The 27,640-nt window shown below is 44.5% G+C and overlaps 1 protein-coding gene and 1 pseudogene across 6 annotated transcripts in view; one reads left to right on the top strand and one right to left on the bottom strand.

The window, feature by feature from the left end:
• Positions 1–296: 296 nt before the first annotated feature.
• On the top strand, positions 297–2,429 carry LOC309540791 (repressor of RNA polymerase III transcription MAF1 homolog; annotated as a pseudogene). The gene is made up of 3 exons (XR_014224558.1): positions 297–1,043; positions 1,172–1,297; positions 1,506–2,429. The product of XR_014224558.1 is annotated as a repressor of RNA polymerase III transcription MAF1 homolog (transcript).
• Positions 2,430–5,271: 2,842 nt separating this feature from the next.
• SH3TC1 (SH3 domain and tetratricopeptide repeats 1) overlaps positions 5,272–27,640 on the bottom strand; it is a 409,292-nt gene continuing 386,923 nt past the window's right edge. For all 5 annotated transcript variants that reach the window (XM_082238513.1, XM_082238512.1, XM_082238511.1 and 2 more), the window contains 13 exons: positions 27,232–27,372; positions 25,841–26,003; positions 24,720–24,793; positions 21,465–21,669; positions 20,272–20,402; positions 19,516–19,557; positions 14,442–16,133; positions 13,145–13,325; positions 11,640–11,790; positions 10,333–10,455; positions 10,012–10,162; positions 7,063–7,259; positions 5,272–5,868 (listed from right to left, as the gene is read on the bottom strand). In XM_082238513.1, coding sequence (XP_082094639.1) covers positions 5,614–5,868; positions 7,063–7,259; positions 10,012–10,162; positions 10,333–10,455; positions 11,640–11,790; positions 13,145–13,325; positions 14,442–16,133; positions 19,516–19,557; positions 20,272–20,402; positions 21,465–21,669; positions 24,720–24,793; positions 25,841–26,003; positions 27,232–27,372 — 3,506 coding nt within the window. In that variant the 3' untranslated portion in view covers positions 5,272–5,613. The remainder of the gene's footprint in view (positions 5,869–7,062; positions 7,260–10,011; positions 10,163–10,332; positions 10,456–11,639; positions 11,791–13,144; positions 13,326–14,441; positions 16,134–19,515; positions 19,558–20,271; positions 20,403–21,464; positions 21,670–24,719; positions 24,794–25,840; positions 26,004–27,231; positions 27,373–27,640) is intronic.

The following is a 27,640-nucleotide window of genomic DNA, read 5'->3' as shown; positions in this document are numbered from 1 at the left end:
TGGTTTTATAGTCCCACTGACTCCGCCCCCCTGGGTCCTGACTGTGCAACCTGTTTAACTATTTCCCCTCCAGCACTCTCTCATATATGTTAACATCACATACCTCCCCCCTTAAGAAGTTTCGATTCAGGAGGGTTAACTTCTTAAAGTTACACTCCTGATCAAACAGTTTTGTATGTTGTTTTGTTTTCCCATATATATATATATATATATATATACACACACACACACACACACACACATACATACATAAACAAGTAAATTGTTGATTGTCTTTGTTCATCCTTCACTCTCAGTTTTCGGAAAGGAAGAAGGAGGGGGGGAAAGAAAGAAGGGAGGCCGGAAGGGCGGCTCCGAGTCGGGCACTCGACTAGCGGCCTCATCGTGTGAAGCAAGCAGGGCCATGGCAGGGTTGGCAGGGCCCCTGAGGGCCGCCTGGTGGAGACAGGCTGAGACAACGGCGGCACCCGGTTCAAGTTCCCCCCGTGGCCTATGCTGTTCGAAAAATGTCCAAAAATGAAGCTGTTGGAAAACTCAAGTCTGGAAGCCCGAAACTCCCAGTTGAGGGTGGAAACAAACGGGAGATGCACCCATCCTTGGCAGGATTGAGAGCTCCTCTTGCAAGATGGCCGCTGACGACAAGCACCTCTTCAAGCCGTTCTGCCAGGAAGGGCAGCCCCACATGCTTGAGGCCCTGTCCCCACCTCAAAGCCCAGCAGGCTCAGCAAGAGCCACAGTGGTGAGGAGGAGGGCCCCCTCAGCGACAAAGGCAGTCGCAAGACCCTCTTCTACCTGAGAGCCACCCTCAAGGAGTCCTTCCGTCAAGAGCCACGAATTCAGCCAAAGGATTTCCGTGCCCTGAAGCCCCACCTGTGGGACGCTGTGGAGCAGGAGATCTGCCTCTCGGAGTGTGACATTGACAGCTACAACCCGGACCTGGACTCGGACCCCTTCGGAGAAGAGGGCAGCCTGTGGTCCTTCAACTACTTCTTCTACAACAAGCAGTTGAAGCGGATTGTCTTTTTCACCTGCCGTTCCATCAGGTCAGGGTCCCTGCCAAAGGGGCAGGTTTCTAGGCCTCCCCACCCCCTGCTCCCTGGGTCCCCTTCCTGGTCCAAAGGGCAGCTTGAGGCCTTGGGAGACCTAATGTGGTGGGCTTCTCTTTCTGCAGTGGCTCCACATACCCTCACCCCGAAGCGGGAAATGAGCTGAACATGGATCTGAGCGAGGATGATGCAGAGGAGGAGGAGGCGGCTGGCCCCCGCGACGAGGACGGGGCCAGCATTGAGGAGGATAGGTGAGGGGGCTTGGGGTCAGAAGCCCCTGTGTGCCTGCTCCCCCCACTGGAGTTTGCCAGAGCTGGAAAAGGCCTAAGGGTCCCAGCTGGGGCAGCAGCAACCTCTGTGTGGCCTGCAGCTCAGCTGGTGGCCCCTCCTGGGAGGGAGGTGCTGGGTGGGCTTTGCTTCTCCCTGTGGGTTGCTGAGGACCTCCTTTCCTGTCTGCAGGAGACAAGTGATCTGCATGTGACTTCTTGGGCTCCTTTTGCGCCCCCTCTGAAGACGGCTCCTCCAGCGTGTTCCCCCAGACTAGCCCGGCATCGTCGTGTTGCTCTGCCTCTTGGCCCTGTGGATGCTGCCTGGCCAGCTGGTGCCTCCAGACTCCCAAGGATGCTGCCAGCCAGTCCCTTGGCCCACCTGCAGGCTTGGGCACCCCTGCAGCACTGGAAACTTGGTCCGGCCCCTGAGATGCATCAGGGGAAATGCCCTCCATTCATCTGCAGCAGCAGCAGCCATGGTGGGGAGGCTGCTCCTGTCTGGGTTTGGGGCTGTGCCTCTCTTTCCTCAGGACACTGAACTCTCTCAGACTGACCCTCCCTGGAGATTTGTCCGCCAGTTTCCAGCATCTGGGGGCCCCTTTTTGCCCCAGAGTTGGCCTCTGCTGACTTCCAGATGCTACAACCTGCTAAAGACTGCAGAAGCTGGATTTCCTGAGGGTGGCATCTCCCCCTCCCTTGTTTTAGACCGCAAAGGACATTGGTGCCAAGTGTCCTGGACTGGCAGAAGTCAGGGTTTGGGCACCTTGGTGGTTTGGCTGCTTTGCAAACAAACACACTTCTCTTTTGCCCGGCAAAAACCCACTATTGACAGCTGAATCGGAGCAAACGGCATTCCAGGGGAAACCCAAATTGCTATTTGCTCTGATGGAGTGGTAAAGATCAGGTTTTCCTGGGGGAAGCGCCAGGGAAGAAAAAATGCGCTCAGAAACAGACCAGAAAAGCGCAGGGCAAACAGTAAGAGCTACACTTGCAAAACATTTCTGAGCATTGCATGCAGAGTTCTCCAAAGCTCTCTAAATGAAATATTACTGAAACAGTACAATATTATCTTGTATGAAAAATCTCAACTTATTAAACTGAGACACTGTTGCTATCTGCTCCTTTCTCTTTCAACTATTGCCCTCTAGCTGTCTCTTTCTTTCTCTTTTTCAGCTTTCCCTTTCATTCTCTTTTTTTCCTCACTCTCATAATTTTCCTTCATTCCTCTTCTTCTTCATTCTCGGTAGTTGCGCCCACCCTGTGAAACACCCTCCTGTCAGATGTCAAGGAAATAAACAACTATCTGACTTTTAGACGACATCTGAAGGGAGCTTTTTAATGTTTGATGTTGCCCAGAGTGGCTGGGAGAACCCAGTCAGATGAGCGATATATTAATAATAATAGAAGGGGAAGAAATGGAGGCAGTGAGAGATTTTACTTTCTTGGGCTCCATGATCACTGCAGATGGTAACAACAATCAGAAATTAAATGACGCCTGCTTCTTGGGAGAAAAGCAATGACAAACCTAGACAGCATCTTAAAAAGCGGAGACATCACCTTGCCAACAAAGGTCCGTATAGTTAAAGCTATGGTTTTCCCAGTAGCGATGTATGGAAGTGAGAGCTGGACCATAAAGAAGGCTGATTGCCGAAGAATTGATGCTTTTGAATTCTGGTGCTGGAGGAGACTCTTGAGAGTCCCATGGACTGCAAGAAGATCAAACCTCTCCATTCTGAAGGAAATCAGCCGAGTGCTCACTGGAAGGACAGATCGTGAAGCTGAGGCTCCAATACTTTGGCCACCTCATGAGAAGAGAAGACTCCCTGGAAAAGACCCTGATGTTGGGAAAGATGGAGGGCGCAAGGAGAAGGGGACGACAGAGGACGAGATGGTGGGACAGTGTTCTCAAAGCTACTAACATGCATTTGACCAAACTGCAGGAGGCAGTGGAAGACAGGAGTGCCTGGTGTGCTCTGGTCTATGGGGTCACAAAGAGTCGGACACGACTAAACAACAATTAATAACAATTTAACAGCATTACATTATTGCTCTTGTCCACTCCATCCACTGGAGCCTGTCTTCACATGCAGGGGAAGTCCATAACTAACCAAGAATTTGAGACGCATCAGCTACCCTCTCTTGGTTTAGCCAGCTAGTCAAAGCTGTTCCCAGGGTGTGCCTGCTGTCACATGATGACAGCCTCTAGGAGCCAAAGGGTTAGGGTTAGGGTTAGGGCTTGTGTGAGGGTTAGGGCCGAAGGTGGACAAACTACCCAAAAAAGAACCACTTGTTGCCCCACTAGAGGTCCTACCCCTCCCCTAATGCCCTGTGAAGGATGGTCTCTTTCATTTTGTTGACAAACAAATATTTGGGGTGCTTTCTGGGCAGGTCAGAGTCCTGTGTGTGCTTCTTGTGTCTTTTTAAAACATTTTATTTTCGGGTTTTTAACAATGTTTTTATACATTTAAATAATTTTCAATTTTTACACATCTGAGATTAAATCTCCTGTCTTCCCCCAATCTTCCCTTGGTTTCCAATTTTTCTATTCATTCTATTGCATCTAATTACATTTTTCTAATTCATTTTATATCCTTTTTAAACTGTGTTAAACCAGAGCCTAGGACTTGCCGATCAGAAGGTCGGCGGTTCGAATCCCCACGACGGGGTGAGCTCCCGTTGCTCGGTCCCTGCTCCTGCCAACCTAGTAGTTCGAAAGCACATCAAAGTGCAAGTAGAGAAATAGGTACCACTCTGGCGGGAAGGTAAACGGCGTTTCCGTGCGCTGCTCTGGTTCGCTAGAAGCGGCTGAGTCCTGTTGGCCACATGACCCGGAAGCTGTATGCTGGCTCCCTTGGCCAATAAAGCGAGATGACCGCCGCAACCCCAGAGTCGGTCTTGACTGGACCTAATGGTCAGGGGTCCCTTTACCTTTAAACTTAAATCATATTACATTATAAGTGTTATAATCCCGCTAGCATTTTTAGATGTCTACAGTGGTCTTTAAGATACTCTATAATTTTTCCCACTCTTGTGAGTGCTTCTTTGTCATCTATCATGTAGAGTGTGCAGCTTGATTGTCTTCCTTGTGCAATTTAATCTGCCCAAATCTTTGTGCCACAGCTCTCCTCTACTACTGGCAACAGAATCTTGTTCTGTGTACTCAGGCTTCCTAGCCACATGGAACCTTGTTCTTGCACTGGCACCTACGATAGGTTATTTTGTGTTCCTACTCCTACAACACACACACACACACACACACACACACACACACTATTGCCCTGATTTTTCTTTCTTCTTTATGACACACAGGTGCATTTCGTGGAAGATAGACTGGTTATTTGAAGCGGCTCTTCCTAAGCCCAGTTTTATCAAGTGTATTTAACACATTTAATGTTATGCGCAAACTTTCTTTTTGCTCTTGCATTCAGCAGCCTGTCTTAAAGACACAGAGCGCCCTCTCGCGGGCAGAGAAGTTATAAACCTTTTTAGCTAAATGTGTACAACTCTGTGTACGTACTTGGGCTGGCTTGGGGTGAGTGGGGCTCTGCGTTGCACACTGCAGCTGCCTCCCAACTGGTATTCTTTGGTAAGTGAAGTTTTGCCGCAGACTGGAAAATGTAGGTTGTGCAATTAAAGTAGATTTGGTGCTGCTGTGCAACAAACCCACTTCCAGTAAACAAACAAACAAACAAACAAACGGTGGTGGCACCTCCTCTCTGGGCAGTGGAGAGAGCCACTGCACCAGCTCAAAATTTGCCTTGCTCCTTCGTTTACTCCTTCATTATTCTGTCATTTTACATTTGTCTCATGTCAACTTGTCTTCAGCTCACTCAGACACTAGCTCAGGTATAGGTGGGAATGGGATATATTACAACTTTTTATTCCTGAGCCCCATTTGGAAACAAATATTTCACAATCACATCCCAGAACATTCATAGTAATTAATTACAGATGGAGTCAGCCAGTATATTTATTATTTCAGTTAATCGTATTTTAAGATTCCTCTGTTTCCAACAGTGAGTATGTGAACAATTCGGTCCAAAATCTGCTTGTAAGCTGGATTGTTGCCAAAGCTCTCCAGTAACCTTTTGCTCTCGTTTCACTGGAGCCCATACAGCTGCTCATTTGGGGACAGAAGACACATTTGCAAACACATTTCTGTATGCAAGAGCAGGAGCTAAAGTACCGGCATTCAGGCCAGGAGCCCTATGCACCGTGTACCATTTCACAAGGAATGTTACAATTTGCTAAGAGAGAATCAAAATCTCCTCAGCACGAAGTCCCCTCATGCCACGCCCTCACTTGGCATTTTTCAACGGTTCCCTTGATGCCCTCAGACGTTGATCGGGGGCTAGATTTATTCTGCGAATATTAAGCTCTGTGGCAAAGGCTCTTGCCTTTTGGTAGAAGTAGAGAGACTTCTCTCGGTCCACCAGGAAGTTGTGGTAAATTATCGCAAGTCTTGTGTAAATCTTCAGTTGAGCCTTTTTGTTGCCCAAGTCCATGGCAGCTGCAAGGGCCAAGTTATAGTATCCAGCAGCATCAAAAGGGTCCTGAAACAGTGCAGCAAGATATGAGCCACGGTGGAATTTCATACCAACAACAATTTACAAATATTCTAAATAATACCTAAGAATAACCATCACACCTTGCAGGCAGCAAAATTGCTACTTGTTGTGAAGTGTGACAATTATTTTTGCCATTTATAACTCTAGTCACTCCAATTCATAGAGGGTGAGTTGTTGTGCCTATTTTTGTTTTGCTTTATGGCCTTATCATCCAAGTAGCGGCCTGTACTTTATCTCACTAAATTTGGATTTTCTCCAATAAAGGAAGCAATATAGTATTTTTCTAAAGGTTCTCCAGAACAGGTAAACAAATACCCAGGTTCATGCCCACAATGGACCTCAGAATCAAAATAGATTTTGGAGCCATAAAAATGACTACATTCATGTGGTCATAAAGGCACATGAACGTGCACACAGAAACTGCAACCCATACACACACTGATGCCCTAGTGGACACAAAGACTTTCAGACACTTTAAACTTCATGCCTCTCCCTGTTATATTTCCTGCTGTATTTAGTGACAGTGAATCTGATCTGCTCCATAAAATTATGGAACAGCTCAGAAACTCAACATTATGAAAACATTGTCTTTTATCTTAAGCAAAACCCAGCAATATGACTAAAACCAAGGCCACCAAGGCCACCCCACTCTCCTCTCTCATCCCGATTCATCATCTTTGAGAGCAAGACAGCACCCCAATCCTCAACAACCAAAACAAAGTGGCTACAAACAAAATCCCCAAACTGCTTGTTTCCCTTTTTAAAATGTGTTTCTACAAATTTGAACTTGGGGCAGAACATCATTGGACTGAAAGGTACAACTTGCCCACTTTGTTCCAGAAGCTTCCTTGTGGGACTCAATCAATATGCCCAAGGTCTTGGGAAAAAGTGACAAATGTTTGGAAGACAGAAACAGAAGCCAGTGGTGGGAGCGTACACTAACCTTTCACCCACCAATCATCTAAACAGGGAATTAAATAGTCCAATTCATTTCACACCAGCAAGCAAACTGACAAACCATTCCTAAGGCAGCACCTCGTAAGACATTTTTGACTTGGAATACTGGAATCCAACCCACCTAGTCATGGCAAGGCTGTATAATCTCGGTCCTGTTACTTAATCCAGAGCATGCAAAAATATTTTCCATATTCATATATCAATTCCATCCAAGTGTCTCACCTTTAAGTCATAGAATGTAATGTCTCCAAGAACAAGGTACACTTTTACATAGTATAGGGCTTCCTCATCAAACTCAAGAGGTGAGGAGCAGAGAGACAAGGCTTTTAAGAAGAAGTGCTCAGTGAGTTCAACTTGCCCTAGATGATGGTAGATAACAGCCAGCCGGTGATAGGCTATCCTTTCATTTAACAGATTCCCTAATGAGGTAAGCAAAAGAATCAGTACAGTGTGGAAATCGAAAGAGGAGTTAAAACAAACAAGCACAGCACTGTATGCATCGATGAATGACTTGGGTCAGATTCACACATACATGCTCCACATGTGCATGTGTGAAGGGGCCATTACAGGCAGAACTTAAATATCGTATTAACACATAAGTTTTTCAGTGGACTGGCATTCAAACATCCAAGGCCAAACTGTGGCCTGTTGATCCCTTCTCTGTCATCTTCATAAAAGAGTGTTTTGAGTCTTAGATGAGAAGAGGCTGGTTAACTATTTTCCTGCTAACCATTTTCAGCTTTCCCCAGCCACCAGTACATACATCTTTTTCCCCTTGGAGGGTTCAAAGTCTGCATTTGTGAAGTAAACTTGCACCATCTGTTTGCCCCCCTTTGGGTGCATTTAGGACAGAAGAAGGGAGTCTTTTTAATCTGTCCAGCTGTGCACACTAAGAGAGATGCACCAATATCACATATAGGCATGTGTTCCTTGTACACCTATAAGTTCCCCTTTCACTCCTAGTTTGATTAAAAGACACACGTAATCCCAAGATGGAAACTGCTACTGGGAATCAAAAGAGAAGGTCATTCTTGCTTCCTGGGCTAATTCCACTTGCTACATGAAGCCCCTTTGAAATGAGGCAAGCAATATCTTTCTCCTTTATAAATACAATAACAGCCTGAGATGGCCCCAAAACAAGGATTGGGAACCTGAAGTTTGGGGGCCAAATGATGCCTCCCAACTCCCCCCAGGCCAGACCCCTCACTGGCCCTGCCTATGGGCGTTCCCATTCCTGTCTGCAACGTGTCATTGGATTCTGTTAATGTGTCTTGCTTGGCTAGATGGAGACATGCATGTGTGTATAGACAGCTCTGAATGTGCAGCCAGCTCCATTCCAGCCATTAAAAGGGCAAGAGTCATATCCATAGGAACCAACGGGGCCCCTCCAATTATTTTATTCTGGGGGAACAGGCCCCTCAATATTCTCTCCCCCACCCATTTTCCTGCTCCCTTGCTCCTTGCACGGAGCAGCCCAGCTGAGGTGCATATTCTCTTATAGGGTAGTCCACAAACATTGTAGCTAAAGATTAATATCCAACTATGCAAAACTGGGTAAACACTAAATTAAAAGCACAAGGTCACTTGAGGATTGCTCAGTTTTCCTTGTAGACCTGAAGTTCTTTAACTCTGTTGTAGCAAGAGGAGGAACATCTGTTCTAGTGTAAAGGAATAAAGAAAGCACACAGATTGTGTTCACATCATGGGACATAGAAACCTTTCAGAGAAATATAAGGGCTGGTTTACACATGCAGTCACAAAGTGATGAATATGCAACCTCGTTTATTGATTTGCATGTTTTGAATTTAATATATTCCAACTTTCATATGCTGAGTCCCATAGACTGCAAGAAGATCAAACCTCTCCATCCTTAAGGAAATCAGCCCTGAGTGCTCACTGGAAGGACAGATCCTGAAGCTGAGGCTCCAGGACTCTGGCCACCTCATGAGAAGAGAAAACTCCCTGGAAAAGACCCTGATGTTGGGAAAGATGGAGGTGTTGGGAAAGATGGACAGTGTTCTCGAAGCTGCTAACATGAGTTTGACCAAACAGCAGGAGGCAGTGGAAGACAGGAGTGCCTGGCGTGCTCTGGTCCATGGGGTCACGACTAAACGACTAAACAACAACAAATATTCCAACTGACCTATTGTAATTGGGTGGTAAACCTGTCACGGCTAAAATGGCCGCTGTTTCTTTAATGCGAATAAAGCTGGGTCAGCATGACTCAGCGGTCTGCACCAAGTTGTATATATAAGTGGGAAATGTTAGTTTGGGCTGTGGCTGGTGTTTGGGTTGGTTGGTGCTGGTGTGTATAGTTATTCAGTCGTGTTTTGCACAAGGACTTTTAAGAATAAAACTCTGCAAGGATGTTCTCGTGGACTCTTTTGTGCCGACAAGGGTCCGAGGACCAGGCTGAGGAGACAAAGGGAGGTCAGAACCCTTTCCTTCTTTTTTTTTTTTTTTTTTTTTTTGCTTTTTTACAAACACTGACAAAACCAACCAAGTAGATCCATTAGCGCAATGACTTCTGGTGGCACAACACAGCTTCCCCTCCCTGTCTCTCACATGCCTCCAAATCTTTTCTGGATTTTCCCTCAACCCTCTAGAGCAGATCTGGGGAGATGAAGTTTTCTTGCATGCACAGAAATCCTTGCATGAAACTACTTTGCTGGATAATGCCCATTAACTTCAAGGTAGCATACAACAAATTTAGAAGCACAATTAGTTGAAAGCCTATCACAGAAACAACAACCAGCAGTGGTATAACAGCTGGACCACCACAAAAATGTCTGACTCCTAGAGTTCAGGAGGAAGAAGTGCACACTTTCCTTCTGGAAATCCTTCCATGACATCATGGCAGCTGCAGAGAAGGCCTTACTGCTTGCTGCAAATGCTCCAATGTCATGAGCTTACAGAACATGAATTACAGTCCTCAAAGATGACCTCAGCTGATGGGTGGACTCATATGGGGGAAAGGCAGTCTCTAAATGGGTCATCATCCACAAATAGAAGATTAGTACCCCTTCAACATGCTTTTCAACAGCTAGTTCATACATTGTTGAGTTGTCAATTTTTAAGCAATGCAGAATGCAGCGGTGTATATGTATGTCTGAATAGGCCCCAAGTGACTTTTAAAAGACTTCTATACAGTTTTCCATATATTCTCCTTACCTAAATTGACACTGAGCATTAATGCTGTTTGTGCATACCCCAGACATTCATCGTACACCTTTAGAGTTAACAGCAATCCCACCAGTTTGTTGAAGAGTCGGAGCTCAGCGTTGCTGTTCTTCATCTTAATAGCAAGTGGTAGAGCCTTGTCCTAAAAGGAGTACAAAAAACACACCAAAAACTGTTTAAAGAGTTACTGGAAAATGTGTTTTCACAAAGCATTATCACATATCACACAGCATTATCTCATATGGGTCACAACCGCAGCCTCGTCCCTCTGACCAGGAGCAGAGTTAGAAAGATTGAGAACAGAAAACCAACCCTGTAGAAAGGCACTGCTTTTTCCTTTTCCCATTCTCCATTAAAAAATATGTCTCCTGAAGCTTCAAACAATTCCATTTGCAAATTAGGATCATGAGTACACACAGCAGCATTTTGGGCAACCTAGAGAGAGGAGGGAGGAGAGTTGAGATTTCATAATTTTGGACCTCTAAAGCAACAATAGTGACTGTTTCAAACAGAAGCACTACATTGGGTAGAGAGTATCAGCCCAGCCAGAATGGCCTGTAGCCAGGACCGATGCATCTGGAGGGTGTCACACTGGCTACTCCTGTAGTACATAATTCCACAAGTATTTCAATACAGCCTTTCTTTTGTGGCGTATCATGAACAGGCTATAAAGCAGGAGCAGTCACTGTGGTGGGACAGTGCCCAACAGCGGCATCATTGCTGTTTGCCTGGATGGGGTCAGGGCAGAGCAGTACGAGCACCGGATTGGGTCTGGTGCGCCCATGCAGGCCTACCCTTGCTGCCATCCTGCCCTGGCCTGCCCAAGTAAGTGGCAGCAATGCCAGTATCCAAGGCACCACCCGGCCACACCAGCTGCTCCTGCTCTAACAAATCGGAGGTGATGCCAGTAACTCTTGTCTTGTCCACAGTTCTGCTCATCGCATGCCTAGGAAACAAGGGTCCAAGCACTTCTGCCTTTGTCCTGCCGTTTTACTCCAGGAAACACACTCTTTGGCACTCAATTGGAACAAGCGTCAATCTGGATAAAACCCAAGTGACGTTTGCTCCAATTCAATGGCAAACATCTGGTTTCCCCGAGGGAAAGTGGCAGGGCAAGAGAAAGTGTGGATGAGCCCCTTGTCCCTGAGGTCCACCTGAACACCAGAGTCCCCTTCCAAAACTTCCATTTCCTCTGTTCTGTTATCCAATACTTTTACAGGTGATCTCACAGAACTTGCCTCTTGTTTATGGGAGGATGCGAAGATACCTTTTAAAACAGCTGCACATCCACCCACTTGGACTAAGGCTCAAACATACACAGCATTTCAAAAGCTTGCAAATATCTCAGTATGACGACGTCTCTTTGCAGATCACTCATGCCCCATGTATGTGGCATCACTTGTTCTCTCCCTTTGCTTTCTAATCAGATTAACATGTTCCTAATTTATATGCTCCAGATTGAGTTAGACAGTTGTTCTATCACTGAGGTAAAATAACAGAAGACAAAGATGACATTAAACTGTATTTTTAACCTATGCAATCTCTTCTTAACCCAGCTATCCTTGCATCCTCCTTGCATCCCATCACAGCTTCAATTCCCAAGGCATCATTCATCTTACCTGGATATAAAGATCTACAAGCTCGTTCTGCCTCAATTTGTAATATATCTTTCCTGCCTGAAGCCAAGCCTGTGCCTCTCTCTCTTTTGCTTGAAGATCAATGAATATCCCAAGGCTTCTTTTAGTGTACTCCAGGGCAGATCTGTATGCCCTAAAAGAAATCACTCAGAGTAAGGAAAGGAAACACCTGCCCCCACTAACACGCTTTGCCACTTTGTTTTCAAGGAAGCTTCTTCCAGCTACCACATACTATTATTGCCAAAGTCACCGCGGACCATCATAATATATCCATTGGTTGCTTTAATACTGTCGGTTCATGGTGCAAATAAAACAAAAACACATTTCAACTAATAATTTACTTGAAGCTTAAGATGAAATATCAGGTGACTATCTATCAGTCATTAGACTAGGACAGTGGCGGCTGTGTGGGTGTGTGTGCCATTTTCTCTTCCAAAACATCCTGGGCCAGCCCTGAGGATGGCTGTGTGCATGGAGGGAAGGCTAAGCAATTGCGCAAGTTTCCCTTATGACTTCCTGTCTGTAGTGGTCAAGCCATCCACCAGGAGCAGTGATGAATGGGGCTTGTCCTCGTGGCAATGTTGTGTCTGAGTGCATGTGGTCCCCCACGTGGCAGCCATTCACTTATTTAAGAGACAGGCTGCAGACCTAAACATGCTCTCTACCCTGATTATTCCATTTTCTGGCATGAGAAACAGGATTTGCTTCTTATCAATGGCATACCATTTCCCAAAACAGAATAACAGAAAGAAATGGCGCTTGCTACACAAGTCATGGAAGCTGTAGTTCAGCAACGCCTGGCATACTGGGAGTCAGCAATTGTTTTCTGACTCCAGTTTCTATCCAAGCTAGATTCAGGCCCCTGTAGCGCTTGCCTCTCCTTTGAGTCTGACTTAACAGGGCACTGAAGTTCTTTTCCAATTGTGGCCCAGTGGCAGGGCTGCACCGGCATCTTTAGTTGCTGCCTCTCTGCACCTCAGTGCTGCTGCAGCTAAGAGCATCAAAATAATATGAAATAAAATGGGTAAGCTACAAAAAACTAAGAGACAAAAAATAAAACATCCAAGCACTCTGCGCAACAGCTTTACAGGGCTAACAGATAGTCTGTTGCAGCTGTTACATATCCACTTGAGAAAGAGGCTGCACAAGCTCTAGGGCAGATCCACCTGCTGACCTCCAGAGGTTTGGAATTGCAACTCCTTTTAGCCCCTGCTAATTGTAGTCCAAAAACTGTTGTAGTCCAAAAGCTCTGGACAGTGCCAGGCTGGTGAAGGCTGTTCTATGCCAAACAGAAGCTCTTTGCATTAGTTTCGGTTTTCTTGCATAAAGCTCTAGCACGAGGTGCAAAGCAGCTTTCCCACGAGCGGAAGGTGGCTTTTGCATGCGGAAGGGCACCTTTGGGTCTCGCTCATTGACAGAAAACTAGCAATGTAACTAAAAAGCTTTCAGTTTGAGACAAATCAGCTTCCCCAACTGCCTCTTCTTACCTTTCTGTGCCTAAAGATAGATACAGCTGACTGATTGTTTCCAATATCTGTCCCTCCGTGACTTTGTCAGATATTTTCCTAACTAAGGAGAGTAGATACTCATTGTAGACGAGACACAGAGCTTCATCTGGAAGAACCATACTGTAGAACTGACACAGATGCTGAACGGCCTGGAGCTGCCCTATAAAGAAAAGAGGACAAATGATTTAATGGAACATGCTGGCTCCAAGGGACCACGCTGCTATTGTAAGGCCACTGCATAGAGATAGGGCTTGGATTGCCCATGACTTCCTGAAGGCTCAGAGTAATTTCTAATAAGCTGAACTCATGCTTCATACAAAAGAACTCCCTGGCTTATTGAGACTGATGAATTAGACAAATAAAAAAATGCTGCATTTTTTATCCACTGATCTATAATTACTTTCATTCCAGGAATCTTGGTCATCCAGCTGAAGTGGCCAACACATACATGGGCAAGCTGTCATTCTGTCACTCCCAAAGGGAATTGGTACAGAAAAAAATGGCTGCTTCCAGTGTTTATGGCAACAAACAAACAAAACACACACACACACACCTGCCCCACTCAAGGCGGTGGGTGGCTAGATAACCAAATTGTTAAAAAGGAAATAGTACATTTTTTTTACCAGATGGAGGCAGTGCTGCAGCCTTCACACACCTTGTAAAGCAGTGATGGCCAAACTAGGCCCTCCAGCTGTTTTGGGACTACAACTCCCATCATCCCTAGCTAACAGGACCAGTGGTCAGGGATGATGGGAACTGTGGTTCCAAAACAGCTGGAGGGCCAAGTTTGGCCGTCTCTGTCGTAAAGAGATCAACAGGACTGCAGATTCTGATAAGGACTCATGATCTGATCCAGGTCACAGTGCACCTTGATTGGACCAGGTGTTGGCTTAGGAATCCCAACTTCTGAAGGTTCTTTCCCCATCCCTAATTAGGGGTTTGATAGAAAGTGGCGAGTTTTATCACCTCACCCTAGTATTTACATCCATTGCTGGTTCCAGCTCATTATAACAAATGAAGAATTTGGAGGTAGCAATCTCTGTCCTGAGAAGCTTTTTCTAGTAGGATGAGGGAAGGGACACAGGGAAGTCCATTGATAATTATGACAAAGAATGAACAAGCTAATTCAAGAGTAGCAAATGAGTTTACAAAGGAAATAAGGGAACCAACTTTTCTCATATTTCCCTGTGCACAGATAACTTCTCATCTTAGCATCTGCAACGGTGGCCCTGAAATACAAGTTACCCCAGTTTTGAAAGCAAGATAATATACGTACCTTCCAAATGGTTTGCTTCCATTGCTACCAAAAATGCCCATTCAAAACAACATCTCCCTTTATCTTTATAAATTCCACTGACATAGTAGCTTCCCAGCCTGAGAAGGATGTATATAAAATCTCTGCCACACTCAACACTTGGCAGTTCAGAAAACAGTGTTACTGCTTTAATTAAGAAACGCTCTCCAAGACTTCTGGCAGCTGAATGCAGACAAAGAATACCAAGGTTGGCCAAAGCCACAGCCTGATTATGTACTAGTCCCATCTCTCTTGAAATGCTCAGGGCTTTATAGTAGCTTTCAGCTGCCTGCTTTGTATCATTCATTCTCTTTAAAACAATGGCAATCATGTTATAAACAATACCTAACTGCTGATGACTGCTCTGTGTAGACTCTACTACAGCACTTAAAATGTCCAGAGCCACCGTGTTTTGTTGGTGGAGAATATACAGCCAACTGAGGAAGACTAAATGACCAATAAGTTCTTCACTGCTTGAATGTGCATTTGTATCTAGGGCCTTCTCCATGTAGTCGATTGCTTTTCCGTACTGTTTGTGGTGGCTATATAGTAGAGATAGATAGCAACAAACCATGCTGCACAACTTTGGGTGTTCTTTGCTGGTCTCTAGCAAGTGGAGTACTTGTCTGAGATAATATGCAGTCTGGGAGGGATGTCTTTGTCCCACAGTTTTCAAACAATGGACTTTGGGAGCATTTTTAAATACTAAGTCAATGCTTCTGAATAACTCCAACAAAGTACATGAGCTGCAAGAAGAGGCGACCTTAACACAGCTTAGCACAAGGTGGGGCAAACACTTCTCACTGTAGAGTGGGCCTAGCTTAAAATAGCAATCAACTGACAATGAGCCATTTTGTAAACCAAAGGCATTACTCAGAAGCTGCAGCCTTTCTAGGAATGGCAGGGCTTCTTCACCCTGGCGAAAGTTCAGATAGTGCTTTGCTAGCAGGAAGCATGCTCTAGCTTCTGCATACTTGCTTTGACTCAGCACTGCCCTTTTTAAAGCATACTTCAGAATATCTGATTCCATTCTGGTGCTGCTGATATAGCTGGGAATTCCCATAAGCAAAGAAGCAACCTTTTCAAAAAAGCAAGCACACTTTTCCTTGTTCTTTTGTTTCAGGTAGATGCCAGTTAGATTTGTATAAAGAGAAGCTATAAGGAAGAGGTCACTAAAATCTCCCTGTGTTGTTGCCAAAGCTTCTTCAAAATAAACCCGAGCTTGAGAAAGCTTGAACTTCCGGACACTCATTCTTCCCAGGAGATAGCAGAGTCGCGCCAAAGCCCTTGGCAGACTTGCTCGTTTGGCCGCTTCCCTTGCCAGTACAAAATAATCAACCAGATCTTCCTCGCTTGCATAGCCATGGAACAGGGTGCTAAGAAAGGAAAATGAGAGGTCATATATGCTTTTGAAACTGCTCTCATATCCTTTGCAGTTCAGAAACAACAGTAAGGAATCAAGGATTTCTGGCCCACAAACTCCATCATCTGGGCATATGCAGAAGTGTGGATCCTGGGATTTAGAAGGCATCTCCTCATCTGAAGCAGAGAATGGCCTTTTCTGATCCTTGACCTCTTCCCTGTGCAACTGTAAACTTCTCGCTTTCATCAGGGAATGCACCATATTGTCTTTCATTGTGCCAGAATGCTTGTTAAGGAAGGAATGTGACATCTCTGAAATACAAAAGACAGAGAATTGCAGGAAGTAAGGGAAACATAAGTCATAATAATTCATTGTGATAAATGCCCAGGTCTAATTACCAGGTCAGAAGTCAGTTTATGAACCATGTATGAGAGAGAGGGGCTTCCATAGGCAAAGCAGAGCAAGGGTACATGTGGGCCTGAGGTACTTCATATATATATATATATATATATATATATATATATATATATATATATGCAGGTTTTGGTGTCTTCGGGTGTCTTCCCGTGTAAGAGTCGGGGTGTCTGTGCGACGTTTCGACGAGGTCTCACTCGTCATCTTCAGGCTGGTGCTTTCGGCTTCTTGTTACTGGAACAGAGCTCGTCGAAACGTCGCACAGACACCCCGACTCTTACACGGGAAGACACCCAAAGACACCAAAACCTGCATTCCTATACCCGTGAAAATCTACGAAAGCATATATATATATATATATATATATATATATATATATATATATATATATTTGCTTTCGTAGAGTTTGGGGCATCTGGAAGATTTACCTACCAACCTATAAAAACAGATCCCACCACCTATCTGGAAAAAACCACCAAATCCAAAATAAAAGCCTCTCCTATCAGTGAAGAAATCCAGCTAAGAATCATCCCCAGAGAAAAATCTTCCAGATGCCCCAAACTCTACGGTCTCCCCAAGATACACAAAGAAGGAACACCACTCAGACCAATAGTCAGCTCCATAGGCTCACCTCTACAAAATCTCGCTAAATTTCTCGCTAAGCAACTTCAGCCCTATGCAGAATCCATCGCTTCACACGTTACTAACTCCTTCCAGTTCATAGAAACAATAAAGAAGCAATACCTACATCCCGATGACCTACTTGTGAGCTTCGATGTTGTATCTCTCTTCACTCAAGTGCCCATTAATGAAGCCTTGACAGCCATTCAAAACAAATACAACCCCCCCAAATACATCCTGGACCTGACCAACCACTGCCTAACCAACACGTACTTCATCCACAATGGACAAAGATACAAACAGATAGAAGGAGCACCTATGGGATCACCCCTCTCACCGGTCATCGCAAATTTGTACATGGAACACTTTGAAACCAATGCTTTAGACAAGTCAGAACACAAACCCAAACTTTGGCTCAGATATGTTGACGACACCTTTGTAATTTGGCCACACGGGAAAGAAAAACTAGATAGCTTCCTCACACATCTCAACAGCCTACACCCCAAAATACAATTCACTATGGAAATAGAAGACAACAACCAACTCCCCTTTCTTGATGTCCTAATCTACAAAAAACCTGATGGCTCCCTAGGACACACTATCTACCAGAAAAAAACACACACCAACCGCTACTTACATGCACAATCACACCACCACCCTGCACAAATAAACTCCGTAGCCAAGACTCTCATCTCCAGAACCAAACGCCTGGCTGACAAAGACCACTTGACAACTGAGTTACAGAATCTCTCAAATGTGTTAATCGCCAATGGATACCAGAAAAACAGGGTTACGAAGCTAATCCAAAAAGAAACACCCCCCAAAAACCAAGACACAGAAGAAAACAATGGCATGGCCCTCCTTCCTTATATCAAGGGCACTACAGACAAAATCAGCAAAATCCTCCATAAACACAATATCAAAACAGCCTTCTGCACCAACCAAAAAATAGCCAATATCCTCAGAAACCCAAAAGACAAAATCCAGCTGGAAAACCAAGGGGTCTATGAAATACCCTGCAAAGTCTGCCCAGCCACGTACATTGGACAAACAAACAGACGAATAAATGCACGTATCGCAGAACACAAGAATGCCGTCAAAAAAGAAGAAAAAACTTCCTCTCTTTTCCAACACATGAAAGAAACAGGACACGAAATTAATTTTGCAGATTCCAAATTGCTCTTTAACATGGAACATCACCACAAGAGAATAATCATGGAAGCCATCGAGATAGAGAAACACCCTCACAACATGAACAAGCGTGACGACACGTCCCGCCTGCCAGACATCTGGAAATTAGCCCTCCCCACAAAAACCGACACCAGAACCAGAGGCACACAGAACGCCGTCACCAATCAACCACACCAGACCCAAACCCAGACCCTCTCCACAGACATATTACAGACTCCATCCAGTAGCCAAACTATAGTGGCACCTCCGGATGCTGCACCCCCCTGCAATCCCTACACAGATCTGGCTGGCACAAGGCACAAAACCACAGCTCGCCCCTATACACGAAGCCAAGCCAGAGCACAACTAAATGCAGCACAGCCATCTTCTCAGAAAAACTCTTCACAAGCTCAAGAGGTCAAGACACAAAAGCTTTAGCAACTAATCTACACTTAATGACCCTCCCAGTGGTATTCAGAATATCACTCATGAAATCACTCAAGATATCCCTCAAGTAATTAAGGAACAAAAGAAGAAGAGGCACACTAATCTAGGAACTTCCTCTCTGCCCAGAACGTTGGAGGCTATACACCACACCCCTCAACAGTATTTATAGGAACTCAAACACCAGATTCTGCTCTGTTCCAGTAACAAGAAGCCGAAAGCACCAGCCTGAAGATGACGAGTGAGACCTCGTCGAAACGTCGCACAGACACCCCGACTCTTACACGGGAAGACACCCGAAGACACCAAAACCTGCATTCCTGTACCCGTGAAAATCTACGAAAGCAAATATATATATATATATATATATATATCACAAGCAACATCCAATAACATTCTCAGAGCACTTACAGCAGAAGACCTGCTTATGGGACATTTATCCTGATTTGTCTGCAGAGAGATTAGACAATGTTTGCTCTTTCATGAGCATTCATTCTGATTGGTTTGTGGGGAGACTAGAGGGTGTTGCATGCAAGCAAGTGCTATCTCAAACATCACATTCCATTTCTCTGTCACTTTCTTTTTTGCAAGAAGCCTGATATTTTGGGGAAGTGGCTTGTTGTGTAAGACATTGCAATCAACTGCAATGGCACAACCTGGAATTTGCCCGTATGGAACGGAATCCCACCTGAAAATAGCAACAGAAATAATAAGATCAGGTCTGGTCCAAAGCAGCCAGCACCTGCTCAACAAACGGCAAAATCTGCTTTTCAGAGGAAAAAGTAAACTGCATTACATTGTTGATATACATTTATCTCATTGCACGAGAAGAAATATCAAGAACTACAAGAAAAACATTGGACCAAACTAGGGAAGACAGAGGAAAGAGCGGACAGGATTCCAGTCGGGGAAAGGGCACCAGGAAAGGCTTGAACTGCTTCCTGCAGGGCCTTTTCCACAGTCCAATGCAGCTGTTTGCACTTTGAACAGGTCGGGGTGCAGGGAGATGCACATATTGATAATCCCTCTGCTTTGCCCTTTTACCTCGCTCGGTAGATTTCTCCAATTCAAAATCTTCCTGGCCATCTGATAATAGAAGGAAAAACATTTAAGCCACCCCATCGCCGTAGTTATTGCAGAGGATGGAACTACACAAAATATGCAATATAAACACAATCCTTTTCATTAAATCCACCTGGTCATTTTCTGGTGTATTAAGCACAACCCTGGATCACAATAGCCCTATTGCATATATTTTGTAAATAAGAATCTGAAATTTCACAGAATGAAGCCAGTAGAAATTGTAATTCATTTGTGGTGTGCTGAAGGAACAGGAGCAAGGCAGAATATGAATTCTGAACAACTTGCTCATGATTTTAAGTCTTAACAGCTACTGTAATGAAAATGAAATCATTGGCTTCTGCATGTTGTTTGATGTGATATTTTTGCAAAAAGAAGCCACTAGGAAGGCTGAAAGGTCAAAGCCAGGAGACAGCAGTTTTTATATTTAATGAGGATTTTATCCTTATTGTATATTAATTGGCATATGGATGGTTTTTGTCTTTATACTTGGATGTTTTGCGGAAAATTTTTTTTGGGGTTAGCTGTAATAGACTTTAGCTTTCTCCAGAATAACTCAAGTTGTTGAATCTGAAAGTTGATACAGTTAAGTTGTTTTGAGCTCAGTGAGACTTAAACAATATTACTGGATATTCCACATTGGCATTTTATTGGATATTCCACAGCACAAAATGAAAGGTGTGGACATGCAGATAAGAACACAACACTGGAGTTGCTTACCTAATTGATATAAATTGCAAATGTTATAATGTGATGTTTGTCCCAAGAGATTCACCACATTTTCTTCCAAAAGGGCAGTTTCTTCTGCAGAAACAGAATGCTCCTCTTCAAAGAAAGCCAGGCGTGGTGGTCTGAAGGAAGCACACGACACAGAGGAGTTAGGGCAGAGGTTGGCAACCTAAGGCCCACGGGGGTCGTTTCAGCCGCCCCTGAGCCGCCCCCAAACCGAAAGGCAGGAAGTGAGCAAACACAATGATGAATTTAGGGTGTTTAAAACGTGAAATTGCACATGCTCAGAGTGTCTTATTTTTGCATGTCAAGTTTGGCAAAAAATAAAAATAAATGGGGGAGGGTTTGCTGGGACTTGTGAAACTGTGAAAGATACTACAATATTTATTTTGTGGTTGCTTGTTTCATGTGTTCCTGGGGGAGGCCATTTTGGGAAGGGTGCCTGAGCCCTCAACTACCTTAATCTGTCCTTGGCTATGAACAAGAGGAGCAGTCAAACAAGGGGGAAAAACTTATACATTTGGCCTTCAGAAAGTAGAGGCTGTCAGAAAGGAAGAAAGTGAATGGGGCAGAGAGCTGTGCTGGGTCTTGAAGATGCTGTTTTGGCTGTGGAAGCCCTAAGCATGGAACAAGAGCACCAAAACCAAAGCCAAACCCAGGGATAATGATCCTGCATCTCGCATTCTGCACTGCTTTGAGCTAACCTGTCAGTTCTGTGCTTGAAGGCTTCCAGTCTCAACTGCCACTTGGAAATAGCTATTATTCCAAAATTCTCTCTAGTTTTCCTCAAGTAAACATACCTAGTGGGCATAGCCGGGGGGGGCAGAGGGGCAGCTGCTCCCCCCCAAATCAAGTAAATCAATAAAAATACTTAACTAACTGAGGTTCTGCCCCCCCTAACATGAAGCCTGCTCCCCACTAACATAAATCCTGGCTACACCCATGAATGGAAGTCACTTCTAGCCTTTGAGTGCAGTAAGTATAACTGGAGAACAGAATATCCCTGTGTCTACTGCAATATAGTTAGCTAGAAAGCTTTTGATTTCTATGTTCTAATGCCCAAATTTGGAGTAAAAGATGTGCATTCATGACCTCCGATGCACAGCAGTAGAAACATTCCTAAAAGTGGAATTTGTTGGTGGATAGAGTAACTGCCTGGCTTTATGGTCATCCATAGTACTTACTCTGCTGCAGTCGTTTCGAAGTCATCCGGTTTGACATGGCTACTCTGCACAAAACCAACTTGGCCAGTAGGGGCATGTCTTCCCACAAACCACTTCATGCATTTCATAAAGTAGCCAATAATTTCAATTCTGTCTCCTTTCTGGAAGCCAATTTCCTCAGGCACAGCACTTTCGTGGCTAACAATTGCTACAGAAAATCCTGTGGCTGAATAACAAAGAATTGGGAAATACAATAACTTATTTAAAATAAGGTATCAAAGCAATATGTTGTCAACATCATTACTTTTAGTATTACAAGTCACATGAGAAATAAGAGTAAATAGATTTTGATGTAACAAAGAGGAAAGAGGTGATTTAGCTGGGTTGAGTGGGACTAGCTGCATGCCATAATTGGATGCTACAGGTGACTAATAATAATAATAATAATAATTTATTATTATTTATACCCTGCCCACCTGGCTGGGTTTCCCCTGCCACTCATAGAATCATAGAATCCTAGAGTTGGAAGAGACCACAAGGGCCATCGAGTCCAACCCCCTGCCACTCTAGTGTCAGCACAGCCATTCTCAGTTACAGCAAACAGTAGCATTTGCAGGTGGTGACTCCCAGGGACTCCCAGTAATGATAAGCAGGGATCCCCCTGCCCCAATGTGGACTAAAGTAGTTACTCACAGCAGCAACAACAGGCCATATATCAGAGATAAAAACACAGAGGCCAGACCCTCCCACAAACCCAGAAGTCAACTTTGTTCCCGTATCTACTTAGGCAACACTATTGAAAGACCCCAAAATGTCAGCTAACACACCCAGGATTCATTCACCTGCTCATCTTCCTATATGATCTAAGTGATTTGATTCCCCTCCCCATTCTCAGCAGCACAATGTTCCTGAGCTGTTCTAAGGTGTTGTTTGGAGATGGCTGGGAGAGAGGAATTGTCTGACTTTACAGGACATTTGGCACATGCACGCACCCTATTCAGAGAACTAAGAAGCCTCAAATTGTTTTAATTCTTACAAATCCTGCAGAATTCTCTTAAATCAGAATTGTGCAAATATATTGTTTAAAAGCCAAGCAAGCTGCGGTTTAATGCTAGAAACTTAGAGCTTGTCCAGACTTCCTTTCATGCCATGTTTCTCGCTTTAAAGCTCCTTGTCTGAGCACTCGTGCCCCCCCCCCGGTGCTTTCCCCGCGAAAACCCAAATGGCAACCTTCAGAAAATGTCAAATGGCAAACTGCAGAAAACCCAAATTGCCATTTGGTCTGATTCAGCATTAAAGAACAGGTTTTCCTGAGGAGAGTGAGGGACGGGGAGGGACAAAACATAAATAAAACAAAAGACAGAGAGGATATTTTCTCCAGTGATGTGGATAGCAAGCAGGGGAATAACAATTAATATGGAGAGTGAAAAATGGGAATCATGCAGCTGCTGGGTGACCTTGGGCCAGTCACACTTCTTTGAAGTCTCTCAGCCCCACTCACCTCACAGAGTGCTTGTTGTGGGGGAGGAAGGGAAAGGAGAATGTCAGCCGCTTTGAGACTCCTTAAAGGGAGTGAAAGGCGGGATATCAAATCCAAATCCAATCAGGCCCCAATAATATTGGATCTGAATGACCCATTTGTGAGATTATGTTCCCATCTGAATCACGACACAGCCTAGGACTGGTTAGGGCCAGTTCAGCCTTGAAGCTCACTGTGTGACTTGGACAATAGTACCTCAAAACCTGAGGGTTGCTATGAGAAGAAGTGGAAGGGGGAGAACCAAGCAATGATAGAGGACAGACAGACAACAAAACTATATAAATATACAACACACCAACACAAAGTATAAAACACCCAAGCCAGCTTCGCAGCGTTGACATAGGGCTTATTCACACTTCCACTTGCCATGCTACTTTCCCCGAGAAAACCTGCAGTTTAGTGCTGAATCGGAACAAACACAACTGGGTTTTTCTGTGATTGCCGTTTGTTCTGGTTTATTGCTAAAGAGTGGATTTCCTGGGGGAAAGCAGTGGGGCAAAGGCAAAACCGCCGGGGGGGGGGGCTCCTATGATAAACAATGATGCAACATGGCTGGTTGTCCTGGGCAAACTGGTTTCAAAGCACAGGCATTGCCACAAGGTCAAATTCCCAACTTTTTATTTTTTATTTAATCTTTATTGATTTTATGCAATGAATCACAGTTGTAACTCTCCATCAGTAGTGTAAATAAAATAATTAAAAAAACGTTGGGAATAAGGTAAATTTATTCCTGTATTGAGACTTCCCTCCTTCCCAACCTGGGCTCTCTACATTTCTATATCAACTGCATATTAAACAGCATCTATTTTGCAGTTATCCAATACGTCCAAGAATTATATCACATTGCAAGAGTCATTCAAAGCCTGCCAAAGATTTTACATGTTTACAGTGATCTTTTAAATATCGCCTGTATTTATCCCATTCTCTGTTAAATTGTTGATCTATTTGATTCCTAGCTTTCCCTGTCAATCTTGCCATCTCAGCATACTCAGATAATTTTGTCTGCCATTCCGTTTTTGTCAGTATAAATTCCCAGCTTACCAGAGAGCCCAGTTTGCAGCAGCACACAGTGCTAGGAGGGACCACAGTCTTTCCCCATGTGATTTGCCTGGCTGTGGGGAAGGGGCTTCCCAAACCAGGGAACCAATCAGAGACAGGGCTCTGGCTTCTCTGGGCAGCGCCTGGGAGTGGAGCTGATGGAGACTCCCTTGGTCAGTCTGCTCCCAGGGCGGAAAAGGAGGCCCACGCCTGCTCTCCCCACCCACCGCTTTCTTCTGTAGTATAGTCTCCTTTTACAGGGGAATCCCACCTCCAGCATTGCTCTGGGCACAGCTGGTTGCTGATTCTCAAGGCCTGAGAGAATTTTTTTTTTACCAGCAGACGGATTGGCTATGGTTCTGTGGGGTTTTTCCCTACCTCATAAAGGTAAAGGGACCCCTGACCATTAGGTCCAGTCGTGGCCGACTCTGGGGTTGCGGCGCTCATCTCACTTTATTGGCCGAGGGAGCCAGCATACAGCTTCTGGGTCATGTGGCCAGCATGACTAAGCCACTTCTGGTAAACCAGAGCAGCGCACAGAAACGCCGTTTACCTTCCCGCCAGAGCGGGACCTATTTATCTATTTGCACTTTGAGGTGCTTTCGAACTGCAAGGCACAAAATGGAGTTTTCTCATTTCCGTTCTTGTCACAACTCATCAGAACTATTACAACCTCTGTCTTAATAGCAGTTACTTACCTATTTGATCTGTGGCTGCAGATTCATTTCTTACAGCAAAATCAGCAGAGTCTGTGTTTTCTTTCAGAAACCATCTAGCATGGGAAAGGTTCAAGGAAATTAGCTTGGCCTGCCATAACAGTAATAGCAATTTTAACAACAGGTCAATTTCAGTGCTCATTTGGTTATAAGAAAGGGAAAGTGCACCAAAGGCAGAAATGTAGAGAAATGATGGAGCATATTAATACAGTTTCCTGGTGATGCAAAACACCACTGTTCAAGGCACACTTAACTCTGCTGGATTGTGGCTGCTTATATATATTATCTAACTGCTGTTGCTAAATTTAGATTTGCAAGAGAGCTATGTTAAAATATTCACTGTGAAATGTTAAACTTAGTTTTTAGCATATAAAGCTGATAACCTAAAGCCCTACGCACTATTCTATATAGCAATGTTTATTCCAAATGGAAAATGGCAGAGCTTTCAAGACCGCTCATTTCATCATCGGAAGCCATCAATTAAAAAAGCAAAGCAACATCAGGGTTATGCAAAACAATTCCCTGTTGCATTCAGTGAATTCTTGAGATGGCATTTGGAACATGCCTGCAAGCCATGCTTGTCTGCAGTGAGTTACCACACATGGAAGGCTGTGCGTTCAGAAGGAAGGTGGAATTCTGCCCTCTTCAGGCTGGTGCTGCATGCATGGCCAAGAGTCATGTGTCAACGTGGAAGGGCCCACGTGATCCTACTGCTACCCTCAAACATTCATGGAACAAATCCAGGGCGTCTGTGTCTTCTGAACACCTCTGCTGTTGCACACTCTTTTCATATGTTTGTTTTGTATGGTAAGCTGGCCAATCTTTTTCTTTTTCTTTTTTTAGACAAATGGCTATATTTTGTGTGCAGGTTGGATATGGCATACGTTCAAGGAGATAACAATTCCTGCCATACATAGAAAATGCTGTCACTTTCACTAGACATCAAAACATTTAAATATTAATCCTTCTCCATCTGCTGTAAAACTGGGAGGAAATTATGAAGAAATGAGCATGTACTTTTATTACAGAACAGCCATTTGGTGTATATTTGCAAGTACACGTGCGCACACAGGTGGAACTGAAAGTTAAGTTCAGAGACTTACTGATGGAACGGGATCAGGGGTTCTGGCAAGCCCTTAGCGAGGTTTCCCCCCGTTTCTTCAGGTGCTTTCTCAGTAGCGGACCAATTTAGCTGGTGAATTGCGACTCCAGCGTCTGCAGCTCTTCTCTCACTTACGTTTTCATTATGATATACAAAGAAGGTACCTTAAGAAAAAAGCTGTATTTGAAAACATATCAAGTATTTTTGCAGTCATTTTAACATGAGCCACATAAAATGAACCCCAAATGAGCCAACCCAGACCCTGTGGCAAACCCTGTTTCTCTCTCTGAAACATGAAGTACACTCTGACCATTGTCTTTTCTTTTATGTTTGATGCAGTTAAATCAAATAAGGGGTGGTGATGAAGGTTTTATGGTCGTATTTGCAGGGGTTGGACTAGATGACCTTTGGTGGACCCCTTCCAACTCTAAAATTCTATGATTCTGTGGTTCTATGGGTTGTTGGTTTATTTGGTGTGTGGGAGGTGTGATCCTGATGTATATTGTGCTCTAGAAGGCTTAGTTTGGTCAGAATCAAGTATATGCTTCTAGGTAAAGGTAAAGGTACCCCTGACCATTAGGTCCAGACGTGACCGACTCTGGGGTTGCGGCGCTCATCTCACTTTATTGGCCGAGGGAGCCGGCGTACAGCTTCTAGGTCATATGGCCAGCATGATTAAGCCGCTTCTGGCGAACCAGAGCAGTGCATGGAAACACTGTTTACGTTCCCGCCGGAGCGATACCTATTTATCTACTTGCACTTTGACGTGCTTTCGAACTGCTAGGTTGGCAGGAGCAGGGACCGAGCAACAGGAGCTCACCCCGTCGCGGGGATTCGAACCACCAACCTTCTAAACAGCAAGTCCTAAGCTCTGTGGTTTAACCCACAGCGCCACCTGCGTAAATACATTACTTCTGGGTAAATGAGCCACCATAGCCACTAGAGGGCCGTGAAGATTTGTATCCCAGGCTCTTTAGACTCATCTGTTGTTGTTAATCGTGTCCGACTCTTCGTGACCCCATGGAGCAGAGCACGCCAGGCACTCCTGTCTTCCACTACTCATGTACTATCTGAAACCAATGGGGTGCACTGGTTGCTGGATGTGAAATATATTGGCATTATTTTTAGCTCTCCCACCCCACTATCAAGTCCTGGGCAAACAGGGGTTTCAGGAAAACCACGCAGGGAAATGTTTTTCCCCTTTTTCCACTAACCCCCTTGCCCTGAAGAGTTGGACCCCTGGCTGGAAGCTCCTCCGTCTGCTGAGAGGGGCCCCCACACCGCGGCATTTTGTAATATGGAATATTCAACATTTGTTCCCAAAGATCATCATGTAATTTAACTCCATGAATATTTAGTATTTCCAGACAATTACTAATACAAACTCAGTACCTTCTTGAATTAATAGGCCTCTGTATATCATACCAAGACATTCCTCATCAAGACTAACATCAATTCCAACTGATTCCTCTGATGAAGAGAGCCAGAAATAATCATCTAGCAACAGATTCTCCATACAATGATTTAAAAAACCTGCCGAAGAAATTTTTTCAGTGTAAGTGGGTTTTTTTTAAAAGTCCCTTTTTCATAAAGCCGGTAATAGCAGAAACAAGGGCAGGTAACAAGGTGTAGCTGACCTGTGAGTAGTTCCAAGATCACTGTTTTAGATTGCTGTTGTGTTTTTTTATTGAAATGCATCTTATCATTTTGTAACAGTTTTATGTGAACTGTCTTGCGAGATCTTTGCCTTAAAAGGTGGCCTAGAAATAAAATATCCTGGCCAGGGCATGTTTTCGCTGGG

Source organism: Podarcis vaucheri, assembly GCF_965113315.1.
Source record: "Podarcis vaucheri genome assembly, chromosome: 9".
NCBI lineage: Eukaryota > Metazoa > Chordata > Lepidosauria > Squamata > Lacertidae > Podarcis > Podarcis vaucheri.
This window is presented reverse-complemented; position numbering and strand designations above follow the sequence as displayed.